Source organism: Coniophora puteana (genome assembly GCF_000271625.1).
Source record: "Coniophora puteana RWD-64-598 SS2 unplaced genomic scaffold CONPUscaffold_1, whole genome shotgun sequence".
NCBI lineage: Eukaryota > Fungi > Basidiomycota > Agaricomycetes > Boletales > Coniophoraceae > Coniophora > Coniophora puteana.
The window spans coordinates 632,039-656,757 of record NW_006913053.1 but is presented as its reverse complement, the minus strand read 5'-3'; the positions used below and the strand labels follow the sequence as shown (position 1 = coordinate 656,757).

The 24,719-nt window shown below is 52.5% G+C and overlaps 11 protein-coding genes across 11 annotated transcripts; 6 read left to right on the top strand and 5 right to left on the bottom strand.

The window, feature by feature from the left end:
- Positions 1-341: 341 nt before the first annotated feature.
- CONPUDRAFT_148212 (uncharacterized protein) lies at positions 342-2,750 on the top strand (the record flags this gene model as incomplete). The annotated part of the gene is made up of 10 exons (XM_007764841.1): positions 342-580; positions 631-798; positions 864-987; positions 1,041-1,252; positions 1,306-1,459; positions 1,508-1,642; positions 1,697-1,842; positions 1,890-2,163; positions 2,236-2,310; positions 2,370-2,750. 10 exons carry the CDS (start codon positions 342-344, stop codon positions 2,748-2,750), a joined length of 1,908 nt encoding a protein of 635 aa, XP_007763031.1.
- Positions 2,751-4,002: 1,252 nt separating this feature from the next.
- CONPUDRAFT_160949 (uncharacterized protein) lies at positions 4,003-4,377 on the top strand (the record flags this gene model as incomplete). The annotated part of the gene is made up of 2 exons (XM_007764840.1): positions 4,003-4,129; positions 4,173-4,377. 2 exons carry the CDS (start codon positions 4,003-4,005, stop codon positions 4,301-4,303), a joined length of 258 nt encoding a protein of 85 aa, XP_007763030.1. The 3' UTR covers positions 4,304-4,377.
- A 1,580-nt stretch (positions 4,378-5,957) lies between these two features.
- Positions 5,958-6,897, top strand: CONPUDRAFT_114224 (uncharacterized protein; the record flags this gene model as incomplete). Its single annotated transcript, XM_007764839.1, has 4 exons — positions 5,958-6,278; positions 6,341-6,462; positions 6,518-6,670; positions 6,734-6,897. The coding sequence occupies exons 1-4, from the start codon at positions 6,019-6,021 to the stop codon at positions 6,895-6,897; spliced, it is 699 nt and encodes a 232-aa protein (XP_007763029.1). The 5' UTR covers positions 5,958-6,018.
- A 2,068-nt stretch (positions 6,898-8,965) lies between these two features.
- CONPUDRAFT_160947 (uncharacterized protein) lies at positions 8,966-10,703 on the bottom strand. Its single transcript, XM_007764838.1, has 6 exons — positions 10,424-10,703; positions 10,307-10,357; positions 10,152-10,238; positions 9,850-9,986; positions 9,391-9,585; positions 8,966-9,334 (listed from the first exon to the last, which is right to left on the bottom strand). The coding sequence occupies exons 1-6, from the start codon at positions 10,452-10,454 to the stop codon at positions 9,245-9,247; spliced, it is 591 nt and encodes a 196-aa protein (XP_007763028.1). The 5' UTR covers positions 10,455-10,703; the 3' UTR covers positions 8,966-9,244.
- Positions 10,704-12,041: 1,338 nt separating this feature from the next.
- Positions 12,042-13,127, top strand: CONPUDRAFT_160946 (uncharacterized protein; the record flags this gene model as incomplete). Its single annotated transcript, XM_007764837.1, has 2 exons — positions 12,042-12,150; positions 12,559-13,127. 2 exons carry the CDS (start codon positions 12,042-12,044, stop codon positions 12,936-12,938), a joined length of 489 nt encoding a protein of 162 aa, XP_007763027.1. The 3' UTR covers positions 12,939-13,127.
- A 263-nt stretch (positions 13,128-13,390) lies between these two features.
- Positions 13,391-14,739, bottom strand: CONPUDRAFT_140814 (uncharacterized protein). Its single transcript, XM_007764836.1, has 2 exons — positions 13,575-14,739; positions 13,391-13,511 (listed from the first exon to the last, which is right to left on the bottom strand). Exon 1 carries the CDS (start codon positions 14,657-14,659, stop codon positions 13,688-13,690), a length of 972 nt encoding a protein of 323 aa, XP_007763026.1. The 5' UTR covers positions 14,660-14,739; the 3' UTR covers positions 13,391-13,511; positions 13,575-13,687.
- A 1,058-nt stretch (positions 14,740-15,797) lies between these two features.
- On the bottom strand, positions 15,798-17,166 carry CONPUDRAFT_140813 (uncharacterized protein; the record flags this gene model as incomplete). The annotated part of the gene is made up of 4 exons (XM_007764835.1): positions 16,262-17,166; positions 16,086-16,191; positions 15,943-15,984; positions 15,798-15,887 (listed from the first exon to the last, which is right to left on the bottom strand). Exons 1-4 carry the CDS (start codon positions 17,122-17,124, stop codon positions 15,798-15,800), a joined length of 1,101 nt encoding a protein of 366 aa, XP_007763025.1. The 5' UTR covers positions 17,125-17,166.
- A 272-nt stretch (positions 17,167-17,438) lies between these two features.
- Positions 17,439-18,000, bottom strand: CONPUDRAFT_133682 (uncharacterized protein). Its single transcript, XM_007764834.1, has one exon. It carries the CDS (start codon positions 17,925-17,927, stop codon positions 17,748-17,750), a length of 180 nt encoding a protein of 59 aa, XP_007763024.1. The 5' UTR covers positions 17,928-18,000; the 3' UTR covers positions 17,439-17,747.
- A 228-nt stretch (positions 18,001-18,228) lies between these two features.
- On the bottom strand, positions 18,229-20,173 carry CONPUDRAFT_133681 (DUF602-domain-containing protein). The gene is made up of 4 exons (XM_007764833.1): positions 19,950-20,173; positions 19,755-19,889; positions 19,023-19,691; positions 18,229-18,966 (listed from the first exon to the last, which is right to left on the bottom strand). The coding sequence occupies exons 1-4, from the start codon at positions 20,070-20,072 to the stop codon at positions 18,958-18,960; spliced, it is 936 nt and encodes a 311-aa protein (XP_007763023.1). The 5' UTR covers positions 20,073-20,173; the 3' UTR covers positions 18,229-18,957.
- A 153-nt stretch (positions 20,174-20,326) lies between these two features.
- CONPUDRAFT_39859 (uncharacterized protein) lies at positions 20,327-20,900 on the top strand (the record flags this gene model as incomplete). The annotated part of the gene is made up of 4 exons (XM_007764196.1): positions 20,327-20,386; positions 20,445-20,574; positions 20,627-20,800; positions 20,857-20,900. Coding segments are annotated over 4 exons (408 nt in total), but the record flags the coding sequence as incomplete, so codon positions are not given.
- Positions 20,901-21,499: 599 nt separating this feature from the next.
- On the top strand, positions 21,500-24,142 carry CONPUDRAFT_133679 (cytochrome P450; the record flags this gene model as incomplete). The annotated part of the gene is made up of 13 exons (XM_007764832.1): positions 21,500-21,632; positions 21,686-21,958; positions 22,016-22,241; positions 22,299-22,395; positions 22,453-22,589; positions 22,652-22,777; positions 22,830-23,079; positions 23,136-23,258; positions 23,315-23,414; positions 23,467-23,553; positions 23,608-23,689; positions 23,748-23,876; positions 23,935-24,142. Exons 3-13 carry the CDS (start codon positions 22,090-22,092, stop codon positions 24,140-24,142), a joined length of 1,491 nt encoding a protein of 496 aa, XP_007763022.1. The 5' UTR covers positions 21,500-21,632; positions 21,686-21,958; positions 22,016-22,089.
- Positions 24,143-24,719: the final 577 nt, after the last annotated feature.

Sequence of the window (24,719 nt, the reverse complement as noted above, 5' to 3'; positions counted from 1 at the left end):
AAAAATGTACTCAGCCTGCAGGCCTGTACTGGAGGTGTACTAGTACACCCTTAACAACTTAGCCTTGTTGTCAATATCCTTGTATTAATGCGGCACTGGCTGCAACTTCCCTGTGAAAACATGTCTACTGGACACGCTTTCAGTCCGCCGAGAGCATTAAGTCCTCGGTGCGGAACCAGATCGAAGCTGCTCGTAAATAGAAGCACGGAAGCTGGTACTAATTTAGCCATGTTAAATTTGGAATCCTGTGCCCCTGAGCCACCCAAAGTCAAGACACGTCAAAACAAGACGCGTCTTTGGTGACATTGCTGGTGCGCCTTTCTTTCTTTCTTACCACCACCATGCCCCGCCGCGCCCGCTCCAAGTCACAGGTGCGAGGTTGCGCTCGCGCTCGCTCTGCAGAGCCCTCCCCTTCCCCCTCCCCCGAACGGCCACCTGCCAAAAAAACCAGGACTCACCGTGGCTCATCCTCCTCTTCTCGTATCCCTCCATCCTCGCCGCCACCATCCAACTCATCTGGTCAATCCGGTCAGTCAGCTAAAGAAAAAGCACCTGGTGCCCCACGTGTTGAGTCAGCATCGTAAGTTTTGACTTCGTCTGTGTAGGACATCTTAATAACCTGTTCCGTAGCTTCAAAAAGCAGTGCGACCGAGTTGCAAATTTCATCACACGCACTGCCGGTCTGTACTCTGAGATCGACGATGTTCTGCAAATCGCGATCTGGAGAGCACTTGATGGCAAGGCAAGTGCGTTCGGGACCACACTCCCCCACTCCCTCAAGAAGAAAATGCATCATATGTGAGTTCTTTCTACATTTTTTGTTATCGGCATTTTGCTGACTATATGCACGTCACAGTTTGTAGGTCCGAGGGCAAGCTTCTGTGGCACGACAAAGTCTTTGACTTCATCGAGTCAAGTGCTCCGGCTGTCCTCGACTTGCTCAAGACCACAGGTATGAGCGACGAGCTCGAGAAATGCATCAAGAAGGTAAGAAAATTTCGTAGTATGCGCATATATGCACCCATACAAACCCTCCACAGATCTGTAACCAAGTCAGCGTCACGAGGAGTATGGACTTCAATCCCATCAAGGATATTATTGGTCAGTATGCCGCTATCAACCACCAGAGGCCCCTCGATCCATACGTCGGCAAGGGTGTGCCTCGTGATAAGTGGGGCTTTAACCATGTCCAGCTCGGAAAGCTCCTCTGTCCGATAGAGCACCTCCCAAAGTATCTCAAAGATTCCGACAGGTGGGTATTATTCCGTTTATTCTCTGTATACAGTACACTTACTATCCTCCGAGAACACGTGCTAAACTCAAGGCGGGCGACCTCAGCCTGAGAAGCCTTCCTTCCTTTGTCTTCGAGAGTAGTGGGGAGCCAGGTATGCATTCGGACGGAGGCTATGATAAGGATGATGTTGCAAGAGGCATGTTCAAGGGATTTCTCCTCGTACGCGTATGTACCACTGGATTCTCCATCTGTGCCTTCTCTGACGCATTCTAGGTTGGCAAGCACATCATGGTTGCTCCGAAAGCTGCCTTGAAGGAGGACCCACTACCACTCTCTTGTCGAAGCAAGGGCTCGATAATGGACACACCCTGTATCATTGCAGAACACTTGCCATATCTTACTCTCGCGGTGAGCGTACTTTATCTCTGTTTATATTCGTCTGTCTAATCCCATGTATTTGAGGGGCGCTCGGCAATGTCTACTCAGCAGTGGGGAGCGACTGCCGACGGAGGCTATGTCTGGGAGAAGGAGTACAACCGGATGCTCGCGCTTGTCTGGGACCCACTCCACGAGGAGGAGATTGCTGATGCCTTACGTTATCTGAACCTGTGAGTATTATTTGATTATTACTACAGTTTATTTATAGTGGTGACAGAAAGATTTTCGGCCATGAAAAGGGCGCTGTTAACGACTCCTCGGATGACAACAACGACGATGACGAGAAGAACAACGAGGATAGCTTCTATGTTCGGCTCCGGGAGCAAGCAAAGGCCAAACAGGCTGCTCGCGAGCGGGCGCAGACCGGGCTTCGGGCCCGCACTGCCGACATCACACTCCAGGCCAATGCTGACCATGCTGCGGCAGGGGACCTCTTTGACGCAGCAATGAACGAGCAAGTTACAGGGAATGAGGAGACGGAGACTCATGAGGTAAGCTAATGATCACGTCTACTGCTAGTCACTTACTCGGACACTTTATCTACGGTCAAGCCCATATCACAGCCTTCCCAGACTCATGGACGTCCACCCAGCAGCACCGAGTCCCGCGCTCGTGACAGCTCGCCCAATGATAATGACGTGGGGACTCGTCTTCCACTGATGCCGTACTATCCTGACCTTTCCTCATTATTTCGCAGAACACCCCAGATCGTCGCTCTCATGAACATCGCTCCCAGGCACCACCTTCGACATCGAGTTCTCTCTCTGCTCGTGATGGTCGCCGCGTTCCTCGCCCTGCGGATACCAACACCAAATTGGTCGTCAATGAAGAGGACGTCAATGCCGCCTCGCGTCTGCGTGTGAGGGAAAGGACTCAAAAGTCGTATGCGTCAGGTGGAGGAAGGACCTCTACTCGGTCTCGCCCCTCTCATCCAGTATCTGCGGCTAACATTAGCTTTAACGACAAGCACGTATCAGAGGCGGAGCTCTCTGAGAATGAGCAGGTACTCCCTCCGAAGGCCAGTCGCAGCAAGAACACTTCCTCAGGCGGCGGCAGTGGGAAGGTGAACCCACAGTAAACAAGTACGTGCTCAGCTACCGTTGTTACATTGTCTGACACACGTTCGTATATGATAGATTGTGCATCGCATTCTTGATGACCTTGTCGGCCTCTGTCGTGTTTCGACCAACTGTAATTCGTGTATGTTTGTAGCTCGGTAGGTAGGACTTTGATGTACCATAGTCGGACTTGTATGCAGCTGTAGTAAGATTGCGCGAATCGACATGTATGCAGTTTCTACGTGACCACTGCGTATTATGTGTGATTCATAAGGCTAAATAATGTTGTACCTCTTTGCAACGCTCGAAAACCCTTACAAATGCTCAATATCCCTTAGCAGGCCCGATAAGCTTACTGACCCTCACGAGCTTCAAAACGCCACTCATCCCTCGTGAAACACAGGCGGGTTTCGTGAAATATGACTAGTCTGGTGAACACACCCCTTCTTCGTGAAAATCGAGACTGCCTCCTTACGCTTCTGACCGGGCCCCAGCCGTGTTGGGCTTATCGGCCCTCACAAGGCTTTTTGGAGCCTTACCGCCCGTTCATGAAGCATTTGCACTTGTTCAGATGTATCAAATGTTATTTAAAATACAATGTGTATCCACACCCGGATAAATCCCGGCCAGTTATGATAAAGTTATTTCAACTAACCGGGCCAGTTATTTAGTGTAAATGGGCACAAGTTATGGTGAAATCTTTGCAGTGTGCAGTTTGATGGGCATGCGTGCGTCACGACGACGAAAGGGAAGAAGTTGAAGTCAGGGGAGTACATACTGGAAGAAGAGTACGCGCAGTCGAGAGACCTGGTAAGAGCGTTGATCAAAGAGAGATGTCTCGAGAACGCACCGGTGTTGAGGGAAGAAGACTGGAGAGACATCAATAAGAGCTATACTGACAGCAGAGCGGGAGGAGATGGGAGTCTCATGCATATGCTTGGCGACGGGCAGCGAACGAGAACAAGGCCTGGGGTAGAGCTAGAAAGGTCAAGTCTTGGGTCAGGTAGCAATGTCAGCTTGCGGGCGATACTTCTTTTACTGTATGAGCTGATTTGCCGCCTTTGAAAGGTGGGGCAGTAGTAGATGGTACTGATGGCTGTATGATTTGTGAGATAACATTGGAAGGATGAAATCGATGAAGTTTGAAACCAAGTTGTCGTCTCTCTCACGTTCGCACCACCGCGTCCTCCGCGTCTTGCAACTTCTGACGCGTCGCATTCTTAAACGCTTCCCTTTTCTTCACTATGCTGTCCTCTATCCTCATCAACGTCCATGGAAAATGATGTAGACGAACATATAGACTTAGGCAGCTTCGACCTCATCGGCGACCTCGCGCATCAACACCCCGCCTACTCCAACTTCGTTTCCCACATCGCCGAGCTGCTGGCGAGTGGCAGCGGTGGTTTACCACCATTCATTCACGTTAGCAACACGACTTCCAGCGGAGCGCGCGTCGTTTCTTCCATTGTCGACGACGCTCTCTCGCGCACGCCAGGTCCTTCTGGGCTCTCTTCTCACTAGCCGAGGCGTCGAAATCTTCGGCGGAGAAGACTCCACCAAGAAGCTCAAGTAGAAGGAGGAAATGGAAGCAAAAGGAGAAAGGCAATGCGGAGTTGGGTCAGGAGATCACGGAGGAAACACCCAAGTGAAACCAACGATCCCGGACTTCCCTCCTCTCTACGTCGCACACGTGAACGCCGTCGCGTGTTTCAAGCCACTACTCTTGTACGATGGCGAGCTGAAATAGCTGGCGCAATGGATGCCATCATGGTCAGATGGGTGCGCGAACTGGCCTGGACCCAGCGAGATCGGTCCAGAGGAGAGGTGGAACGGCTGCTTTGACAGCTTTTGAGAGGGGTTGCGGGCGGTGTATGCGCAGGCTACCGGGAAGCGCACGAGCAGTCTTAGGAAAGACGACGTTGGAGTGAAGGGGAATGGAAAAGCCAAGGCAGTGGATGTCGAAGAATTTGAAAGGATGAATGAGAGTCTAGTGCTGGTCATTGCGATCGACAAGGCGGATCCACTGAAGGAGAACATGCACGAGGTGGTCGTGCCCTTGACGTGTCTTGGGGAAGTGGCGAGTCTCTCTTTACATAACTTGCTGGCGAGTCACTCTTCCAAGCTCTACACAAATTATGACTATATTCTGACGTTTTTGCCGCATAAGCATGTGTGAGAGTCAGCGTGGTGCTGTTGTCCACTGTGCACTGGCACCACATGCAACCGACAAATGGTGCAGCACTAGACCCATATTCTCGTTGACATTGAGCCTACACACCAAGGTGTGGTTAACCATGTTGCGCGGTCTATGTGCGCCCCGTGTGGTCACTCAATGACTTGATACTCAATACTTAGAAAAGATCGAACGCCTGCTCAAATCCTTCCGAAATACCTGCAGCGCCATAGACATACGGCGGTTGCGCAAATTCACGCACGATCTCACGCAGCTGCAATACGTCGCTGCAGTACGTTGGCCCGGCTTCCTGCAACCCATTCTAGAGCTTCTACGAGAGGAGGAAGAAGAAGAAGACGGGGTCGCTATGAATGTTGAGGCGAACCGAGTTGGGGAGCAAAGGCACGCTCTCTACTGAGCGAAGACTAACACCTCCCTTTCCTGGGGTACTTTCGCACCACAATCACATCCGCCGTCGAGGCTCTCCTCCCGCACAAGACCCACGCCGTCAGCTGGGCAAATGCAAAAGAACCTCCGGAGGGCGTGCTCGCTATCCCGGACTCTCATTCCCGTTCCTCGACCCGTACCTACTATCGCCACCCACGGACACGGTCAAAGCCAGAGTAGCAGGCGAGTTCGACATTTCTCCTGGGATGCTGACGGACGCTGACAACAAGAAACCGTTCACTAAACCTTAAACAGGCCGAGACGTTCAAAGACGTAAAACCCCGCATCTGTTGCGAAAATTGGCCGAAACATGATGGCCTGATGTGATGTTGATCCTACCGACGTCAACAACACGTCCCATGGCCCTGGAGACCTTGCTTAATTCCTGACCACGTGTCAACCAACAGCGTGGTTGTGACTTCCTCGAGGTGCGAGGATGACAGTCGTTGCCGCAGGCCGTGAGCATCCAACGCTGCACCTTTCCCCAAGGGACAACAGCGGTCAGCCAGCTGATTTACGTTTTCATTCTAGGATGCATCCTCGGATAATATCCGTCTCAGCGCACCGACACTCGATGATCAAAAACCCCGTGTATAACACTGTATAAGCTGTGGACAATCAAACACTCTCAGTCACCGACCAACCGCTACCCTCGTCACACGACAACAATGCGATCCATCCTCCCTCTCTCACTCTCGCTTTCCTCTTTACCCTTCCTTGCCTCCGCAACCGTTGGCTTTGGCGGCGAGTGGTGGCTCAACTCGTGGGGCGTCAACAGCGGCGTATGGGTCGCCTCCTCCAAGACGACCCTCCAGGTTCCCGCGGCGCCAAACCCGCAGACTGACCGCCTCGCGATCTGGCCTGGGATGGAGACGGCGAACAAGGGTCTCGTTCAGAGTATCATCGTTTCGTTTGCGGACCCTGCTAGGTAAGATTTCTTCTCGGTGCTCTGGGCTGCATGCGGCAGGTGGTTGATCTGGGGGAAATCAGTAATTGCGGTGGCCAGCCTGGCCAGTGGTGCGTCTTTGCGAGCTTCAACGACGGAAACACGAATGCCCAAACCGCCGGAGCTTACGTCCCCGTGAGCGAGGGAGACATGTTGGACATGGATTGTTAGTCCCTCTCTTTTCGTGTGTCTACGTAGGCAGTTCTTATTAACGATCGCAGTCAACTACGACGATTCGACAGGCACGACGGTGCAGAACGTGTACAGAGATGGTCAGCTGCTGTCTACGTTCACAAGCAGCTCTGGCAGACCGTATGCCTGGAACATCGCGGTTGAATGTCAGGACAACGTCAGTGGGAACATGCCCGCCCACAGTAAGTTCACCCGTCGCTATATGGCACAGTGCTATTCACTAATATTTCGATGTCTCCACCTAGCATACCACAACACACAGATCATGCTTGGCGCGGCCGATCCCGACTGGGGAAGCACGCTGTCCAAGACTGGCACAAGCGACTCGGGATTGTTGACGCCCGATGGCGGGCTGACGTGGATCGTTGACACGGTCAACGTGGACTCGTACCCCTGTACCCCGCAGTAAGCGCCTAAGATGCGATAGCTAATTTACATCTTGTATGTTTTATTTGAGTAACCTCGTACTCTTTTACCTCGTAAACTACCTTTAATCTGCGCATCTGGGGCTCCATCTTATGTTCGCGACAGAGTTGAGCGCTATGCGAGCGCTGCAGCTGATGACTCTGTATAGAAGCTTGATGGTCGACGGGCCGTCGATTTTGAGTGTGGAGCTCTGTACAACACTTAAACAACGCAGTCTACAAAACTTGGGACTAAACCGCATACTCGATGGCAGGTTACGGAAACCATGTTTTGTACATTGTTGAACGTTAGTATACCCGTCACAAAGGTTATCATCGACTATATCTAATCAGACTGTAGCAATTTGCCATCAACATCGTAAACTCCCTCGCTGTCTAAAACACCATTCCTGTCGAACCTCAGCACAATCCGCGGCCTATTCTGAACGGCCTTGTTGATAACACCGACTGTGCGAAATACAGTTTCCCATGCATTCGCATATTCGCTCCGAGTCCTCTCTCCCCAAGTCTCTCCCCGCCGTTCGGGGAATTCCCAGGCGCAGATCGAGCGATCTTGCAGGCCCATCTCGTGAAGTGGAAACACGTCGGCCAAAAACGCTGCTACTTCCGGGATGTTCTTGCTAATTCTTGAATCCAATAAATCTAGAGTGAAGGGTCTGTAAATGCAGAATTTCCTTGATTTATCACCAACAATGTCCATGGGACGGAAAGTGTCTGCGTCAACTGCCACTGCCAGGGTTACAAGTCCAGGTAACATCTGCAGCATCTTGCGTAAGCCTTGTATGGTGACGTTTGACCTTGCCTTCCAGCCAGACTTCTGGTTGATATGCAGTGACGAAAGATTTGGCCAGGAGACTGCCATTTGCAGAAGTGCACCGTCTGTCATCAAAACGTCACGCGGAGACTGAATGTCAATGCAACGTAAGTTGTGGAGGGATAGGATGTGACGAAACGTGGCAGCATTGATGTAACACGATTCGGAGAGCGTCTGGGCTGAAATTTCCAATTCCGAGACGGAGAGATGGGTCAACTTGTTCCTGTCAAATACGTTCGCAATGGATTGGAAGAGCTGGACCATGGACGTTTCAGAAATCTTCCATGCCGTCGCGGCAAATCACTGCGAGGACAGAGATACCTGAAACTCATGTACCTAAATCACACCCGTACGTTAGTAGTTTTCATGTAATATTCATGTCTTCGGAGTATAGTAATAATGTAGATGTTTCATGAGAGTAATGGACTTTGCCGAGATCCAACTATGGACGTTTTCGGATGATTCAATGTACTTTCTAATGGTCAAAAGGACATGATTTTTGAGGCGACGGGGTGGGCCTGAACACGAAGTTAATAGTTTTAATGGCAACTTGAAGTGATTATCACACGAAAAAAACAAGTAAAAATAACTGCAAATGCGATGACATTCATGTAGTTTTATAGGTAACGACTACTGTAGCTACACGACCTTAAGTTCAAAAGAAATTTGCGTGACATGTGACGAGAATCAAGTTTAGCCTAGACGATAGTTCAAATGTCTGGCTAACGCGTGACCTTGAACTAAGGGTTTTCACCCACCCTGCGTGACGTCCCAAAAAGGTTTCCGACCACGCAGGTTTCGGGCTCGAGCTTGACTGAAGCGGTGGAATCTACAAATTTTAAGTCATTAGCCCCCAGAGCCGTGATAATATTGTCGTCCCAGTGACGAGTAGCAGCCAAATCATGACATTCTACAGCTTCAAGAACGTGAACTCTATTGCCATGGAAGACTGTCGCCTGTTGGTCATAAGCACTGGATTCTCATATGCCCAGTAAGTGTCTTTACAGCACTCTAACCATGGTGCCATAACCGTACACTCGTTGTGCCTCCTTAATACCCAACTTAAAACGACTTAAACTCAATGTACCTTAGTATCTTCAGGGAGGGCTCGATATTTTACTCCCGCAGCATGAGTATGGTCATTGTGGACGCATTCGGGTTTCTTCGTAGCTATTAGAGGTTTACTAAACACCAGTTAAATGTTTGAAAGCATGACACACTTAGATAACAGACCCATAGCCGTTCTACTTTTTTGTCACATATTGAGGTCCAAAAACCCTTGTGATGAGTGACAAACACTGTCCTAAGTTCGCAAAACCAGCCAAGCGTGATGCGTGACGAACTTAAGGTCGTGTAGCTACAGTATTCTACTCGATATATAAAACTACACCCGACCTCCTAAGCCGCGCGCCTGCAGTCAGACCCGCCCCAGACGCCCAAGTGCGCGCTACCGTAAACCATTCTCCACCTGCTGTCCTTCCAGCGGACAACCTTCTCTATCCCAGACTGCCACGCCGCTAGAAGCACTGCATGGGAAAGATACCGGAGGGACGGAGGGACCAGAGAAGCCGGTGAATGAAGAAGGGTAACAGGGGGAGTACGAGTCCCTGCGCGTGCACGTAGCATGAGGAAGGAGGGGAAGGAGAGATATGGAAGGTCGCACCAGACACGTGCGACTGCACGCGTGGCGCGCCCTAGTGAGCACTGATTCTCTTCTGCCCTTCTTAGGGCCCGTGGGTGGCAGTCGGATGAACGCATAGTCGCATTGGATCGTCTGCTCCAGGAGCGGCGTGTTAGACGCGCCATCGATGGCGGCCTGTGCCTCGGCCATAGTTTCATGTTCGACAAGCGCGTATCCCTGTTCATAGATGACGAGACAACAGAATGGGTAGTTAGCGTTTGTCCGTCTCGTCTCAAGTGAAGCGCGAGGGGAACGGGGATGAGGTACGAAAGACGGCGGGTAACATTAACGGATGTAGGGACGGAGGAGTGGGGGTGTAGCGTAAGGCGCAACACTTGGAATGCAATGAACTGCGGATGTATGCGCATACAGGCAAGAATGAATGAAGGGGGACGGTCGGCAGGAGCGGAAGCGGCATCGACAAAAATTTGCTAGGCGTACCTTGACATAGCCCGTCCGACGATCTAGGTTCAGGTGCAAGTTCTTGATCTCTCCAAAGTCTGCGAACTTGTCGGTGACGTCCTCTTCGGTCGCCTCCTCATGCACAGTTATCACCAGGACGATCCATCCCTCGACGGCTACATCGTTGAATTAATCAGACGTTTCGGATCCATCGTTCAGAAATAGACGCCAGCCAATGTTGGTTGGTTGGGTGGTGGAAGCAAACAAGCGCGCGTAAAACGGAAAACCAGTGAGCGTGCCGTGCAGCAGAAGACGATGGGTCAGCATAAGGGGAGACGTACAGCGTGCGGCCCGCGTATCATCCTTCACATGCGAGGTCTCAACCCGGTCGTATGTGTGCTCGGCAGTGACGGTGCTGTCGTTCCCGCCTGAAACAAAGAAAGGGCGGTTGAGCTGCGGTTGAGGGCAAATGGAACACTTCATCTCGCAAGCTCACCAGTGTTCTGGAAACCGCGGCCTCCACAGCGGACGGCACCGCCGGCAGCGACTAGCAACCAAACGGTCAAACGTCAGCTAAACGCGTAGAGTTAACCCAGACTCGCCAAAAACATACCTTCATCGATGTTCATTTCAACGTCGGACATGGTGGTCTAGCAGTGAGGTCACCCACCGTCACATCCCCATCTCCACTCAGAAAAATGAAAATTGCCAGCCTCAAAATAAAGATGGGTGCGTGTTTATGCTTGACATAGTGGCCAGACTTGGGAATGATGACCAAGAAGCTTGCAGGAAGGGGCAGGAAAGGGCGATGGCGACAACGATAGCAACGACGAAAGGAGCAAGAATAGGTAAAAGGAACGAGGGTGAGGGTGGCAGCAAAAGAGAAGGTTGAGGGCGGAAGCGAGCTGGAGTGGGTGGGGACAAGAAGGAACGCGAGGGGAGGGAAGACAAAGCAAGAAGACGGAGTCCAACATTTGCACTTGTTTGTTGGGTGTGGAGACCTCTCCACACACCGACTCCACCTGACGCCACGAAGGACATGATTTTGTGTTTCAGATCCAGGTACATGAATTGGTAAACCAGGTACAGGTACATGAACCCGGAATCAGCTCGAATGTACATGATTCTAGCAAACCAAGTAGCGAGTACATTAAAATCAGGTATACGTGCTCTTGCAGTGAATCTTCGAGGTGCTACATGCCTTTCTTGGAGGGAGCTGACCATCTCAGCTGCAGTCGATAATGTGCTGAAGATACCAGCACCGTTGAGAGTGATTGAGTGGATACCACGGAAAAGAGAACCATTGGATAAGCTCCAAACGTCCGTAGGATGCGAGTTGGACACGGGTAACTGCAAGCTGAGGGTTCGAAGCGAATCAAGGGAAGCAAGGTGTCGTAACGCGGTCGTAGTAAGACGGGTGGAACACCGTACATCTTCAAGGTCGTGCCAGCAACAGACAGCTTCGGAAAAAGCCTCGACAGCCGCCAAGCCAAGTTGCACGTCCTTGACTTTAGGACATAACGTGCCTAGAATGGAGACCAGTCCCGAGACGTGCATTGTCATTGTGCGACCAATGACGAAGAAGTCAAGGTCCAGATGGACTATAGAGGGTACAAGAAACTGTTTTATGAAAATACAGCGTTCTTTCATGTCCACAGTTTTTGGACGCTCTTGCCAGCACAGACTTTGCAACCTCGGAAACGCATTCGTAGTGGGTAGGAGGCAAAAAGCGAGATAGACATCGGGAGGGATGCATTCAGGACCTGCCGCGTTTGCGCATAGTTTGACAACACGCGCAGCGTACTTGAGGAAAATCTTCCAGTCGCTATGACTGAAGGGTCTACTGAGTTCAAATTTCTGCTCAACCAAAATTCATGTAAATTATCGTGTTCAAAGCACTGGATTTTCAAGGAAGCCATAGAGACTTACGGGATCATCGAGGAGATCTTCTGATGTTTTCGGATGATAGGTGATGAGGTCCTCAGGCAGGCATCGCAGCAGAGGGAACAAGCTGTCGAGATCCGACCATAAAACGTCCAATGCTGGATCAGAGAAAGTGCGACAGACTCTAGCCAATGCTGCGAGGCTATTTTTTGAGGCGGGTTGGCTGACAAACCAAATGACGTTGGTGAGGATCTCATTGATTTGCAGAGCGTGGTGCATGTTGTGGATGTGATCTATGTGTAGCAAGGCACGAAAGGGCTGATTGACGTTTGGAAGTCAGGGTTTGGATGTCTGGCGAGGCGGCTGTCCTCATTTGCCTAGGGCCTGCCTCAGCCCGGGACGAGGAGAAAGCAAGGAAGCTCGATCGGCCTATCGTGCCGATCCATCATGGTGTTGGTGTGTGCAGTTTCTCCCACGACATCGCGCGGATTTTTCGTGACCCGGAAATAAAACTGAACATACAGAGCTAAACTCAACGATGACGGATGGGAAACCCCATGCCAGCGCTCCATAAAACTCCCTTGAGCTTGCCGTGGGCGAGTCGGACTCATGATGCATAAATAGGTCTGTCAAGGTCACCAAATTTCGGATAGCGTTGCGGGTCACTCAAAAAACCGGAGCTTTAAATATTTATGGCGCGTCTCATCCTGAGTCGCTACATGGTGCATGACTGTTAACTTTACCTTTCCATTAGGTCCCTAAGGACCTCCTCGCAATTTCATCCATTTCGAATGTGTCTTTGGGCGCTTGACAGATTCAAGCTCTCACCCAGCGACTACGCTCCATGTTTGTCCATTCCACTAGAGAGTCCAACACGCGAGCAATCACCACCGTTTCCAATCTCCTCACCATGTCAGCGCGCACTGTTGAGGGACCTGCGAAGCAGCGCTGAACTCTCTCTCGCGGAGGACGGCATTCCCGAAGGCAGACCTATACACTCATCTGAACGGATCCTTTCCCTTGCCGACCTTGCGCATCTATCCCTCATTCTGCCTACTCCCGACGACGCCCTCAACAGCTTCGCCAAAGACGCGATTGATGCACAAATACGAATTTTTGAAGAAGGCGTAGGTTTGGGCGAGATCGACTTCTTCTTCTCTCTCCCCCGTGTGATCTACGCGCTCACGAGCACATCCATAGCTTTGTCGAAAGCCACGAACGTTGTAAACAACTCCTTGAACTAGGTCATAATGAACCTGGCGAGATTTTCGGGAAGATGGTGCGAAGAGTATCAGGAGGCGTGGCGAAGGAAGTGGAGACGCGAGAGTAGGAGTCGGCTGGGCTACTTGTGTCTCGCTCGGCGGATAATAAGTGAGGTTTGCAGGAATGCGTGGATCTCGTTATTGCGATGAAGAGCGAGGGAGAGGCCTATCGCTGTGCGGAGATCCTCAGGTGAGTCTTTTCCCTTGAACATAGCAGGATGTCGGACTTATGAGCTCGTGCAGGAAACGTCGAAACCTCCAAGCCGCATACGACCCAGGCGCGCCAAACTGTCTTCAAGCTGTACTTGACCTCCAGACGAACCACATCCCTAACTCCAAAATAGCCATCCCGTGTCGATGTGTGTAAGCCTCACTCCACTATACTAGTCCGGATATACCCAGTTCGTTGACAATCCTCTATACCAGACGGACGAGACGCTTCCCTTCCGTACTTCTCTCCTGGGAGAATACGCGGGACTCGAGCTTTTCGGAGAGAAGCGGCCGCTATCGCAAGGATGAGCACGGATTCGAGGTTTATGTCAGGAAAGGGATAGCTAAGGTGAGAACAACGATGTTGCCCACGCTGGCTCGCACTTATGAAGCTGTTTGTGGGACTTCTAAGATGTATTATAACAAACGCGCAGCGTTGTTATGTTGGCGTACAATTAATTGAGATAATCGAGTTCACCCGTCATCCGACCATTTTCCCCTGGTTCAACCGTGAACCCTCCTTACACCGCCCACCACACCGTTATTTTCGCCTTCGACACGTCCATGGACGACCCAGGGAGCCTTGAACGCATCCAAAGTGCAATGTTGTCCCCCGCCTTGAGCGTTCTCACCATTTGCCCGTCTAAACTCGCCCACCCCCTTCCCATGCGATCCGCTTCCTTCGCCTCGGGCGAGCCCTCCTTGATGGCATCAAGGTAGTGCCACGTTATCTTGTGCTGTGCCCATTCGCGCTTCGCGAGAACGTTCCGCTGGAGGTGGAAGGCTCCCGGTACGTTTGGATGTTGCTCGCTCTTGCTGTCGTCGACGTCAGCGCGCTCGATCAGCGCGTCGAACCACGTGAACGAGCGCTCGTACGTCTTCCCCAGGACGCGACACCACGACCATCCCTGATCACGACTGCACAACTCGAACTCGATCTTTCGGCAAGGGAACTGGCCCCTCGGCGGCGCCCACGTTGCTTTGGCCCCCGCATCTCTCCAGCCAACCTTCGCTCCCGCTCCCGCTTCCTGGGTCGTGCCCACACCCGCGCCCGTGTCCGCGCCACTGTTACCAATCCCCGCCCCAGACGTGTTCCGGTATCCTCGGACACCGCCCTCCGTGGGACATCTGGGTCGAGGTCCAAGTGCAGGCCCGGTCTTTTCGAACACGGGCATCTCTCCTCCGAGCTCATCATCGAGTTCACCTAGCCTGTGCTGCTCCATCTGCTCGTGCCACATGGACTCGCCCTCCGTGCCCTCCACGGCGAGCGGCAGGCTTCGCATGCACACCTTGTCTAGCACACCGCCGTGTGCGGAGCCGACGCCGTCGAGCTTCTCGACTGTGGAGGTGCTGCAGGGCCAGTAGGACGCGTCGTCGAGGATGATGTCGATGAGCTCGACAGGGAGAGATGCTGGTGGTTGTGAGAGGTGGGATTTGACGAGGAGGACATCGGATATGGAGGGTTGGTGCTGTTGAGGCGTGTCGTTGGACATCGCGGGGTCGTGTTGCTGAAGTGGAGGCCGATAAGGCGAGGGGGGCTTGGGTCGGAGTCTATGATTGCCATAAATTGCGTCCTTATAGCTCCCCAAGGCGGCGATCAACGTCAAACCGTAGTTGGCATCGCCTACGACAATGAGCGCTATACGATCATTACGGCATGAATGCCTGTTATGACTTCATAATGTCAGCTTGCTTGGCAGGATGAAGGCGACCATATTCATAGCAGGGGCGCTAGGAGAACCTGGAAGGTATGTCGCTTGTTAGGGCTGATGGACAAGAAAACACGTTGTCGGCAAGTGTCCGCCCACGGCAATTGTAACCTTGAGCTTGAACTTGAACCCTTGAACCCTGAAACTCATGTACAAACTGGGTTTGATCACTTACCCATTGTACATACAAAGATTCCTTTGATGCGCAGTTTCCTGAACTCGCATTGGTCGCGGCTGGGGGCTCGTCATAGTGCGTTGGATGCACGACTGCTCAGTATGAATAGATCAGAACGGGGAAATTGTTGAACTATACCAATCTACTTCGGCCAAACGGACACTTGAACGGTGAGGATGTAGACGTCTGCTAGCCAACAGTAGAACCTCGATGGTCACTCAGTGATGGTGTCCTAAAAATAATGTTACAAGAATAACACACATGTTTCACTCCAAACGGGCCAGATCATTGGAACAGATCCACTTGAGGTTTATGCCTTTCCCGTGACGCACTGTACGCTGGGACGAGAGATCAACCTTACGGTGTTGGTGACATTCATTGAAGAGCATTGATGGATGAGATTGTATTGTCGATGACCTTCGAGTGCAGCAATTCACATCGTCGCATGTCACTAATATCATTCGATGGGATCAAACATCACATTAGATGCTATAATATCTGGAAGCCAAGATGATGAAGCAGACAATATACCATAGCTTGAGGTGTTTGAGCAAATGGGTTTTGCCACTGCTCCGAGGGGGCCGGGTTGTAGGTTCACGGGGAAGACATAGAGGAAGCGTGAGTTCAAATTCGACCAGGAGGTTGGGATTCGTTCTCATTCATATAGTAAAGTAGTGATGAGTATTATATTTTTCAAGCGATAACTATTGGATGCCCAGTTTGCTTCATCCCACACTCCACGTCGGCTCACATCCGAATGTTGAGCTGGACAGCAGCACGTTCGAACTTCGAGCCAGCCCGCGACTCGGTTTGCATCTTCTTCCCTGATGCGTTATCCTAGAAAAAAGTGCGGAACGCCTATTTATGTAACTGTCGACTTCACAAGAATTACCTTGAACTGGTGTGGCGGAGGAAGATCTGGGAAGATTTTGAGCTAGCATTCTATTTGGCGCTGTTATGCAAAAGCTTTCGAATTCAACATAGGCAAATAACCCCTATCTCTGCCTCCTTGCTTACGACCAGCCTGCGACGGACCAGCCTCAGCAGAGTTCGAATCATGATCTCATAATCTCCTCGCACATCATCCTGATGTACTTGTTCAACTTGGTACGTCACCATATACCCCTCTACGGTCCAAAACCTATATCTGCTAGCCTCCGTAGCTCAGCTATAAAGCCCAATAAACGTGAACCTTCGCCTTCGTTGCATACCCGATCCACCCAGGAAACCGCGCATGCATCCACAGCACAAGCCGATCTCCTTTTTTAAAATCTCTCACAATCACTCCGTCCCCGGACCTCCACCCCCTCCCACGCATCCCCAGCTCTTGTGCCTTCGCCGATCCCTTCATGATCCTATCGCGCCAATGCCACGCGACGACATGGTGCGTATCTTCCGACTTGGCGTGCACGTTTCGCTGTAGATGTCCCGGCCGAGGATGAAGTGGGTGTTTTCCCTCCGCCGCGCGGGCTCCGCCATATCCTTCTCCGGAATGCTCGACGCTGACTTCGAACCACGTCCAGGTGTGGTCGTATGTGCCGTAGAGGTGGGTGTCGTGCGAGTAGCCTTGGTCGTGGCTCCAGAGCTCGAACACGATCTTGCGGCAGGGATGTGAGCCCCGTGGGCTGGCTGTAACTCTTCCGGTTTCATGCGATGAGGAGTTGCTAATACTTGTTCCGCTTGGGGGACCGGGCGGATCGTGCTCGAGTGACAGGGCTCCGAGCTGCCGCGTCACGTCACTTTGTATTCCCAGGTCTTCGTCGCTTTGTATACCTGGGTCTTCGTCGTCTCCCTCGAAGACCTCTCCCTCGCAGCACAAATCTACTAATGTCGGCGTGCGGGCCCAGATCTTGTCTGATATGTTTAATCCAACACTTTCGCTCCGGTCGATTACGAAGGTGCTGTGCGGCCAATAATCCGCATCGTCGAGGAGAACGTCGATCAGCTCGACAGGGAATGAGATAGGCGGACAGCCGAGAAATTCTTTGACTTGAAGAACGTCTGCGATGGTGGGCTGGTATGAGGCGGCTGGCGGTGCGAGTTGGCGAGGTCTCTGGGCATATCGCGGGGGCATGATTTCTCTCGTGGACAGGACGTCAGGGTTCTAACATGTCCTTCGAGATCTTGTACTTATAGCTGTCAAGACTGAACGGAGATCAGTCGCCGCGCTGGAATGTCTCGCCGACGGTCCACGTGTACGCTCCACCACTAACCAGTGTACCGAATCCATCGGGAAGGAGTGGGTTACAAGGCGAGCAAGGGGAAAGGTTGCCTACACAGCTTACACGGTTCAGTACATTCTCCGTTGCCCCACGCTCAACCGTCCTTCAAACTCATCGAATCTTCGAATCTTCTTTAAACAACACTTTCGATCACGCGTCATGCGGTGCACAGCTGCCTCATGGAAGACACAACGCTGGATCAGACAAGCCGTGTCCGGCCCAGACGCTTGAGTGACTAAGTACCAACACCTTGCGCCACTAGGTCACACAGCCCACCAAACCTTCACCCTCACCCTCTGCACGAAACAAAACACTCCCGTACCCCTCGCGTGCACCCACAGCGCCAGCCTGTCTCCATACTTCAGGCCCCTCACCAGCTCCCCGTCGGCGGAACGCCACCCTCGCCCCTGCATCTCGAGCTCTTGTGCCTCCGCAGAGTGTTCGCCGGGAGGAGGCGTGTCGAGATAATGCAGAGTTATCCTATGGCAGTGTGCCGGCCCACCGATGGTGGACGAGGGAAGGTTGCGCTGCAGGTGGGTGGGCGGTGGGCGGTCTGGTCTTGGTGTTGCCGGTGGGCCCGACGCTGGCACGAGAGGTGGTGGCGTCGTCGACGCGCGCTCGATAGTGAGGTCGAACCATGTCTTCGCGTTCGCATATGGACAGGCCACGTCCCCGTTGCTGCTACCGCTGTTACTGTCCTCCGCCTGTCGAGTTCGCTGCGCTTCCCCGCCCATCCCTACCCCAAGCTGCGTTCCGGACGCGCTCTGAGCCTGGCCCGGAGCCACGCCCTCGGCCAGCTCATACGCCCAGATCTCCCAAATAACCTTCCTGCACGAAGGCATTCCCCCACCCCTCGCATCCGTCTCCGAGTCCCCCCGCTCAGGCAGCACATACCCGCCCCTAAAGAGATGCTCATTGCCCCAAAACGGCCTGCATTCCCCCTCGGTCCCCGGTGCACCGAGCGGTGACGTACGAGCGTAAACACGGTCCTCCCCGCTGGCGACGACATCGATTCCGACAAGGTCGAGCGAGCTATGCGGCCAGTACTCCGCCAGGTCGACAATGGGTTCGACGAGGTCAAGGGGGAGCGAGACGGGTGGGGACGCAAGGAGGCGCTTGAGCTGGAGGACGTCGGATGTTGTGGGGTGGTATATGGGTGGGTCATCGGTGCGGACAGCGCTGTCCATGCTTTCTAGCGTGCAGTACAAATCCAGTCGCTGGGAGATGTAGGATGGGTGCATCGCTCGGTGGAGGAGGCTTAGAGACTTTTATGCGTCCACCGGCCTCTTAGGTGCAGAACGGATGGTGATAGAGGACAAAATAACGGAACAGCCGGCTCCACAGCAAGCCCTAAGAGCGCGCTGCTCGGGAACATAAGTGGTTTAAGGTAGCAACCTCGATGTTTAGCCCGTCCAACCCGAGATGCACGAAGCGGCACGTTGAATGTAGCCCAAGAAGCAATATGATAGCAGGACGAGTGATGAGAATAAGCGAACAGCCTTAGGCACTCATGGCGATTCGCACGTTTTCCAGAATTAAGATGATTAACAGTATTCTGGAACACAGCGATAAGCGGATTTTACGGCATACAAATACACACCTATACAGGAACTACAGCATCATAAAAGCCATGGAAGTACTCTAGCGAAGTATCAATGATGAAACATAGCCCGCGCCTCTCAGGATTAAGCGTACTGCGTGAACGCGTTAGCAACCATAGATCTCGATGGAAAGGGAATAGTACACTCACGCGAGTGAAAGTACCCATTGTCGTGAACGTTTCCTTCCGTGGAGCGTTGTTCTTGTCATGGTACAGTGACTTTACAGCATCGCTCATCCCTGCCTTGCGCTTCGCCTCTTCGGCGGCGAGGCTGCTCGACAGCCCGCGCGACGCCGTCGTGATGACAGGCCTACCGCCCGCCGGCGCTGGCGACGACGAAGTGCCATTCGTCGGTGACGAGCTCTTCTTCGCCCTCTTCTCAACTGGTGCCGCGCTGTCCTCCACACCTGGCGTCCCCGAATCGGCGGCAACAGCCACCGCCTTGCGCTTCTTCGACTTCTTCGTTGGCTCAGCAGCCCGACGCGCCTCCATGGCCGCCCGCATCTTCTCCTCCTCCTCTTCAGACGGGTTGATCGTAAACACGTCGGCAACGAGCGAGAACTTGGTCGCGCACTGGGGGCAAACCTCGAACTGTTCGCCCTCCTTGTCCTTGCTCTTGTCTTTTGAGCCAGATGCAGTGACGGTGCGCAAGCCGGACTGGGAAAAGACGCAGCCGCAAGGGTGGATGTAGGAGAAGGGCTGGACGCCGTTCATCTCGCGGAAGGTGAGCGGGCAGACGAACTTGGCGGGTTCGCCGCTGGACGGGTCGGTGGCGGCGGCGGGGGCGGTGCGTGGGGTAAACTTAAGCTGCTTCACGTCCTGATGAGGGTATAAGAGACGAGATACGAAATGAAGAGGAGAGAGAGTGGGGCGACAACGTACCTTTAATGACCGAATATGCCCACATATCTCTTCACCGTCTCCATAAGCCGCTTTGTCGAGCAGATACTCTATGATAGCGTCCTTGTTGTAGAGCTTCCCGAGGGCACACGAGACGATAGGCTCTGCAAGAGGTTTCTGTGGGCGCATATCGCATGGTTTTAGTCAGCACATCTTCGGGCGGCAGGCGAGACAAACCTTGGAGAGAGCACAGAAGAACCACCGGGCGCGGACCTGGTTGGCCTTATCAGCCTGCTCAGCTTTGGGCTTTGCCTTCACGAGATCTCTTCTATCCGGAATACTTCCTCCATCATTACCCATGGTAGCAGAGAGAACGAGAGAATGAAGAGTGAAGACGAAGTGAAGGTGAAGAGACAGGGACTCGGAAGTCAAGCAGACGTCTAAGCGCCCGGCACAGCCACATCCGGAACTCTCACGAAGCTTCGCTGACCAAGCTAGCACCGCCACCATATAAAGTGGCTTTCCCTCCGTGGTCATAGTCAGGCGGCCTCATCCCGTTCGCTCCTGCAGTACGAGCGCTTTATATACACACGAGGCTGGGATTCGCCCAAGCAATGCTCCCGGAACTATCTCACATGGACCGCATAACCCAGCTTCAGGATGAGATTCAGCAGGTGCGCACCGTATCCCTAACCCTGGGTCTCATACCGATGCGCTATACGCGACGTCCAGCTCTTGACGATAATGACCAATAGCCTCGCCTACCTGACGTCAAGATCCAACTTCTTGCAGGTCAGCGAGGACATCCCCGTCACCAAGCAGCGTAATTCGGAGAAGTTTGACCCACCAGATGTCTACGAAGGTAACTTAGTCGACTCTGCCCGAGAACCTCACGTTGAGCATACTTATCACAGCGAATCAGAAAGAGCTAGTTAATGATCTCATCGTCAAAGCGAAGCAAGTCGAGTACCTCATTCAGTCGCTCCCAATACCCGAGCCGGAGGAGGAACAGGCGAAGCGGCTGCAAGCGCTGCAGGAGGAGATGACGCAGGCGAACGAGGAGTACGTGCAGGCTGTGAACCGTACAAGTGAGCGTTCATCTTTCTGTCCGACTTGTACTCTGTCCCGATTGTACTTCCCAAAGAGGAGCTGCACGGCCAGGTTGCAGCTGTGCTTCGCGAGATGCTGGATCATGCCGACCCCGACATATCTGGGGAAGTGCCGCCTCCCAGCGTTACGAGCTGAGGTTCATGCGCTCGCCATGGTTCAAGACACATTCTACGACGAGCACGTCCTCATGTACTGTAAGCACTACATCACTGCCATAATATACCCTTCTCCTTTGCACACTAGTCACGCATGTAGCATGCACATCGCGAGCTGATGAAATCCATGAAGCTTGAAGAGATGTAGCAAAGAAATGGGACGATTGCACCTTCTCGGCGTCAATCTGAGGGGCCAGCGCGCGAGGCAGGCTTGAGCTATGAATGTATGCGTGGCAGCCAATGCGAACTGGGCACGGGACGAAGGCCAGGATCCACATTTGCTATGTCTCGCTAATGTGCTTCGGATGACCCTGTCTCAAGCATAAGCTGAGTAAATGTCAGGTAGGCGCAAGGTTGTAAGGAATGATTGTCGAGTAGAATATTCTAAACTTCGGAGACACAGGCCCAACAAAAATAGGGGCTATTTATCGGTGTTGAATCCGAAAGCTCTTGCACAACAAAAAGGTCAAACACAGCTCTTCTCATCCGCCAACAACATCGCCGTCAACCGAAAACTCCGATATGCAGGGATCATTGGCCTTCATCTCACTTATGGTTGGACCGCTTCTGAGCTTCTGAGCGTGAAGAGCCTTTACGCTATGATCTACCGGCCTCCGGCTACCCAACATCCGTTTCTCAACATGTGGGCGTTTGTGTGAGCATGTCGCCGTCATCCGGTCATGGTGGGAGCTAAGTTGACCCATATAGCGTCGATGGGCATCTTACGGGGATCGCTTGGTAATGCTCCTCTCAAAAAAGGTGTTCGTCTACGGCATGTGCCCTTCAGGCTCCAGCAACGTAAATCAAGATGATGAGGAGCAGCCCATAATAGGGGTTTATTGAGTCCGTCCGATAGGAGTCGCAGCACCGACACACATTTCCGCGCCGGGCGGTCTGGTTCACCTTCGCTCGCAGCGCAAAACAATGCTAGAAGGACATATCGTCAAATCTCGTATCACATCTGCCCTAGTATAGCGCAGTGTAGGTGTTTCGCGCACTTCCTGTCGTAGGAGTATATAACATCCTTTGTCGCCATAGGCCGAGCTCGCTCAGATCGAACCATCTCCTCAACTTGAACTCGAAGCAATCTCCCAAATCTCCACCCCATTGATATGGACTGTACTCATGTAATCGAATTTGTTGCTACTGGCGCTGTCGCGGCATTCCTCCTCAAAAAGGCCCTTGAGAACTCGAAGCGCGTCTCCGTCCTCCCGCCCGGTCCTCCCGCGACGTGGCCGTGGGCCAGCCCCATCCCTCACGAGTTGTTCGTATACCCCCCTATTTCATGTCGATATCTCCCCCGCTAATATTGGCCTTGCAGCGCTCACCAAGCCCTCGCCGAATGGACGACCCAGTATGGACCCGTGTTCTCGATCCAACAAGGACGGAACGTCACCATCGTTGTTGGGCGCATTCAGGTATATTTGTTCATCCCAGTCGACCATACTATAGGCTGACAGTCGAGAGTTCCTCAGGCTGCCATCGACATACTCGAGAAGCACGGCGGTATCACGCTCAGCCGGCCTGACAATGTCCCTGCTGGTGTCAAGCTCTCGGACGGAAAGCGTATGCTCCTCACGCCTTCCGGTGAGCTGCACAGGCGCATGCGGAAGTGGGTATCTCTGTCTGTCACATGTATTCCGTAGCTTTAACTGATCGCAAAATCCTGACTAGAGCCGTCCACGAGCCCTTGCAGCCTGGCATGGTCAAGTCGTACTCCCTGCTCCAGTTCAAATCTGCCAAACAGTACATCAGCAACATTCTTAACAAGCCAGAGCTCCACCAACATCATGCTGAACTGTAGGGCTGATCTTTCTAACATCACTCCCCGTTATTGAACAATCTTCAATAGTTACGCGGCAACGATTATTCTTAAGATCACGTACGGAAAGTCCGCCCCCTCCTCGTTTGAAGACCCCGATGTCAGGCGCATCCACACGGCCCTCGACCGCCTCAACGAGGCGCTCAAGCCCGGCACCTACGTGGCGGATCAGATACCTTTTCTCTGGAAGGTCCCCGGATACGCAAAAGAGCTCACAGAATGGCACGCTGAGGAGCTTACGCTCTTTAGGGAGCAAGTTGATAAGACGCGTGTTTCTTTGGTGCGTTCTTTGGTCTTGTATCTTATAATATTTTGTTGAATGTTGAATGTGAGCAGAAGGACGGATCGGACGATCCCTCATTTGTCAGGTATCTGCTGGAGAATCCCGACGTACACGGCCTCGATGAGGACTCGATGGCATATCTCGCTGGGACGCTTTACGGGGCAGGAGCAGACACGGTAAGGCGAATTGCTCTCGCATTAATTGGGACATGCTCAGCTAATATATATGTCAGACCTTCATCGCCATGTCGACAACTATCCTCGCTGCTGCATGCCACCCCGAGGCACAAGCAAAGGTCATGGAGGAAATAGATCAGGTCATCGGCAACAGACGTAAGAATGCTGTTCGCACTAATTTCTCCAATGATGCTAACGCTAGATGTAGTGCCAACTCCAGAGGACATGCACACGCTTCCTCAACTCGACGCGTTCATCCAAGAAGCGCTGCGGTGGAGACCTGTCATTACTCTGGGTGAGCTGTCTCCGAGATTGCAATGGCAAGTGATCATCTGACATATCTCAACAGGAATCCAACACAAATCCACGGCTGACATGGTTTGGAATGGGTATCATATCCCGGCCGGTGCCACGATCATCGGGAACCACTGGTGCGTTTCATCACTGACCTCTAGCTTAATCGCATCAGAGACCAAACGAGATATCTAGGGCGCTCTCCCGCGACCCCGACGCCTTCCCCGACCCAGACAAATTTGACCCCCAGCGCTGGATTAATGATAAAGGTAGCCTCAAATCGCCGAGCGAGATCAGGTTCTTCACCTTTGGCTTTGGCAGACGGTACGTCCCTCTCTAATCACACTTCGTCAACGCTAGCGTACTGACAACCGCCGTGCAGTGTATGCCCTGGGCAGCACGTCGCTCTAAAGTCGCTCTTCGTGACCATGTCAATGCTCTTCTGGGCGTTCCGCGTCTCACAGGATCCGTCGAAGCCCATTAATCCGGAAGCATACGAGGATAAGCTGATCTCGCACCCGCTGCCATTCCATGCCAAGTTTGAGCCTCGGAGGAGCGTCAAAGAGATTGAGCAGGCGTTGGCTGATTAATCGAGCGGGGATAAGAGCTATCCTTTTTACCTTCAAGGACCATTTAGTTCCGTGATCTTACGGTCATTTTGAATGCGTTCCCCTTGTTGGTCCATTTCGAACATTTCTGCTTCGTAGTAGACTGATACTCAAATACTGTAACTACAATTAATGCAGTAACACACGGCGTAATCGCAAGTGCTTTGTGTCTAATCCGCTAGGCTCTAAGCCATTTACTGTCTTCAGCTGATGCCGGAATTTATAGGATCCGGAGAATTCCAGTCAAGTTTGCTCTATGGTCTACTGTGACCATCTTTAAAGCCATTCATGCTGATACGCATAACGTCGAATCCATGCCACACAAAGATACCAACGGTGTCAGCACGGCGATCATCAGTGTGTAAAAACTTGGTGAAAACAGTTCACTCAAAAGGGGCGCAGGCCTCACCTCACATTTACGAAATGGCTACATGGATTTCAGTAATAGGATAGGTAAAACTGGGTTTTAGAAAGCATGTCAACTCGTGATCATGGTGCCAAAATCAGCAACGTTGAGCCCGTCGTGATGTTTTGAAGGTTCTGTGCGGAATTCCGATGG

Excerpts from the sequence above, each read along its gene's own strand:
- CONPUDRAFT_160947 (XM_007764838.1), bottom strand. The coding sequence starts at position 10,454 with ATGTCCGACGTTGAAATGAACATCGATGAAG. Across the intron at positions 9,987-10,151 it reads TGATACGCGGGCCGCACGCT|CCGTCGAGGGATGGATCGTC; the intron begins GTACGTCTCCCC and ends TCAACGATGTAG. Across the intron at positions 9,335-9,390 it reads CGTGCAGTCGCACGTGTCTG|GGACTCGTACTCCCCCTGTT; the intron begins GTGCGACCTTCC and ends GTGCACGCGCAG.
- CONPUDRAFT_140814 (XM_007764836.1), bottom strand. The coding sequence starts at position 14,659 with ATGTCCAACGACACGCCTCAACAGCACCAACCCTCCATATCCGATGTC.
- CONPUDRAFT_133682 (XM_007764834.1), bottom strand. The coding sequence starts at position 17,927 with ATGCGAACGCGAAGACATGGTTCGACCTCACTATCGAGCGCGCGTCGA.
- CONPUDRAFT_133681 (XM_007764833.1), bottom strand. The coding sequence starts at position 20,072 with ATGGGTAATGATGGAGGAAGTATTCCGGATAGAAGAGATCTCGTGAAG. Across the intron at positions 19,890-19,949 it reads TCTTCTGTGCTCTCTCCAAG|AAACCTCTTGCAGAGCCTAT; the intron begins GTTTGTCTCGCC and ends ATGCGCCCACAG. Across the intron at positions 19,692-19,754 it reads GGCATATTCGGTCATTAAAG|GACGTGAAGCAGCTTAAGTT; the intron begins GTACGTTGTCGC and ends TACCCTCATCAG.